This window comes from Amphimedon queenslandica, unplaced genomic scaffold (genome assembly GCF_000090795.2).
Source record: "Amphimedon queenslandica unplaced genomic scaffold, v1.1 AMPQUscaffold_7650_Cont20401, whole genome shotgun sequence".
Taxonomy (NCBI): Eukaryota; Metazoa; Porifera; class Demospongiae; order Haplosclerida; family Niphatidae; genus Amphimedon; species Amphimedon queenslandica.
In genome coordinates this window covers 1-1,178 of record NW_003552068.1, presented here as the reverse complement: position 1 = coordinate 1,178, position 1,178 = coordinate 1, and the positions used below count along the sequence as shown (strand labels likewise).

General features: G+C 33.6%; 1 protein-coding gene across 1 annotated transcript; it reads left to right on the top strand.

Moving 5' to 3' along the window:
• Window positions 1-352: 352 nt before the first annotated feature.
• On the top strand, window positions 353-1,164 carry LOC109591624 (uncharacterized; the record flags this gene model as incomplete). The annotated part of the gene is made up of 3 exons (XM_020007323.1): window positions 353-852; window positions 953-1,003; window positions 1,055-1,164. Coding segments are annotated over exons 1-3 (618 nt in total), but the record flags the coding sequence as incomplete, so codon positions are not given.
• Window positions 1,165-1,178: the final 14 nt, after the last annotated feature.

The following is a 1,178-nucleotide window of genomic DNA, read 5'->3' as shown; positions in this document are numbered from 1 at the left end:
AAGCAAAATATGCATTCAACCACTGAACATGACTTTTGTGTAATAATTTTTTAAATTTTAAAACTTGGAATTTGCTGCTCTTAAACATATGTTGTTATTATTATTTATTAATGTTACACATAATTCAAAAGGCTGTAAGTAGAAGCATGAGAGTTTATACTTATTGTAATGGAATAAACAAGCTGTATCAAAGTGTACACAAGTACATTAAAAGTTAAGAGTTTTAATGGCTTCAAATTAGATGGCTCAGACTTTTCTTAACAAAATAATTTTACTGAAGAAACAATCAATGTATGAATCATTTGCTCTGCTACAGTACAGCTAGCCCACACATAACAAATACATTAGATAACTTATGTCTACCATACTGCGTAGGGAATTACTATGGTATGTGAATGTTTTTAAGATGCCTAATTGTCCATAAAAAGACCATATGGCACAGTTTAAGGAGTAAAAGAAGACCAAGTATGGCTGAAAGAAGAAGTGCTTCTTCATCTACTTCTTCATCCATTGATTCCACTCTTCTTTCTCCTAAAGTCTATTCTGTTATGAATGGTAAACCAGATCTGAAGACTGTGTGTGCTATAGTGAGGACAAGCCGATGGCATCAGTTGGGTATACAGTTAGGAGTTGACTCAGATATGCTCCATGATATAGAAAGTGAAAAATCTGACACACAGGATAAGAGAACACAAATGTTTCGTCTTTGGATTGCAAGCCAACCAGAAGCTAGTCACAATCAACTGGTTGAGGCACTGACACTCAAAGTAATAGGAGAGGACAGAATGGCTCAGGAATATGAAGAAAGAGTGAAGGAGGAAGCATCTAAAACCACAGAAACTACTCAAACAGGTATCACAAAATGCTTATAACTTTTAACTAATAAACCAATTTGAACAATACAATTTTCAAAATACAACAAATAATCTATAATGATCAATATTTTATACAGAAACTCAACTTTTTGAACCATCATCAGTACCTGCTTGGAACACAAGTATAGGTACACGCATTAGCACACAATAGAATCATTATAATCTTTTCTCTCTTTTAGCTATCATGACACAAAAAGCATCAGAAGTGCTAACACTGCAAGCATTTAAATTGCAACAAAAATATCGCAAGCTCCTTGAGCTAATACAAGATCTATCACAAAATGCTCATGTGGGAATAGTCAA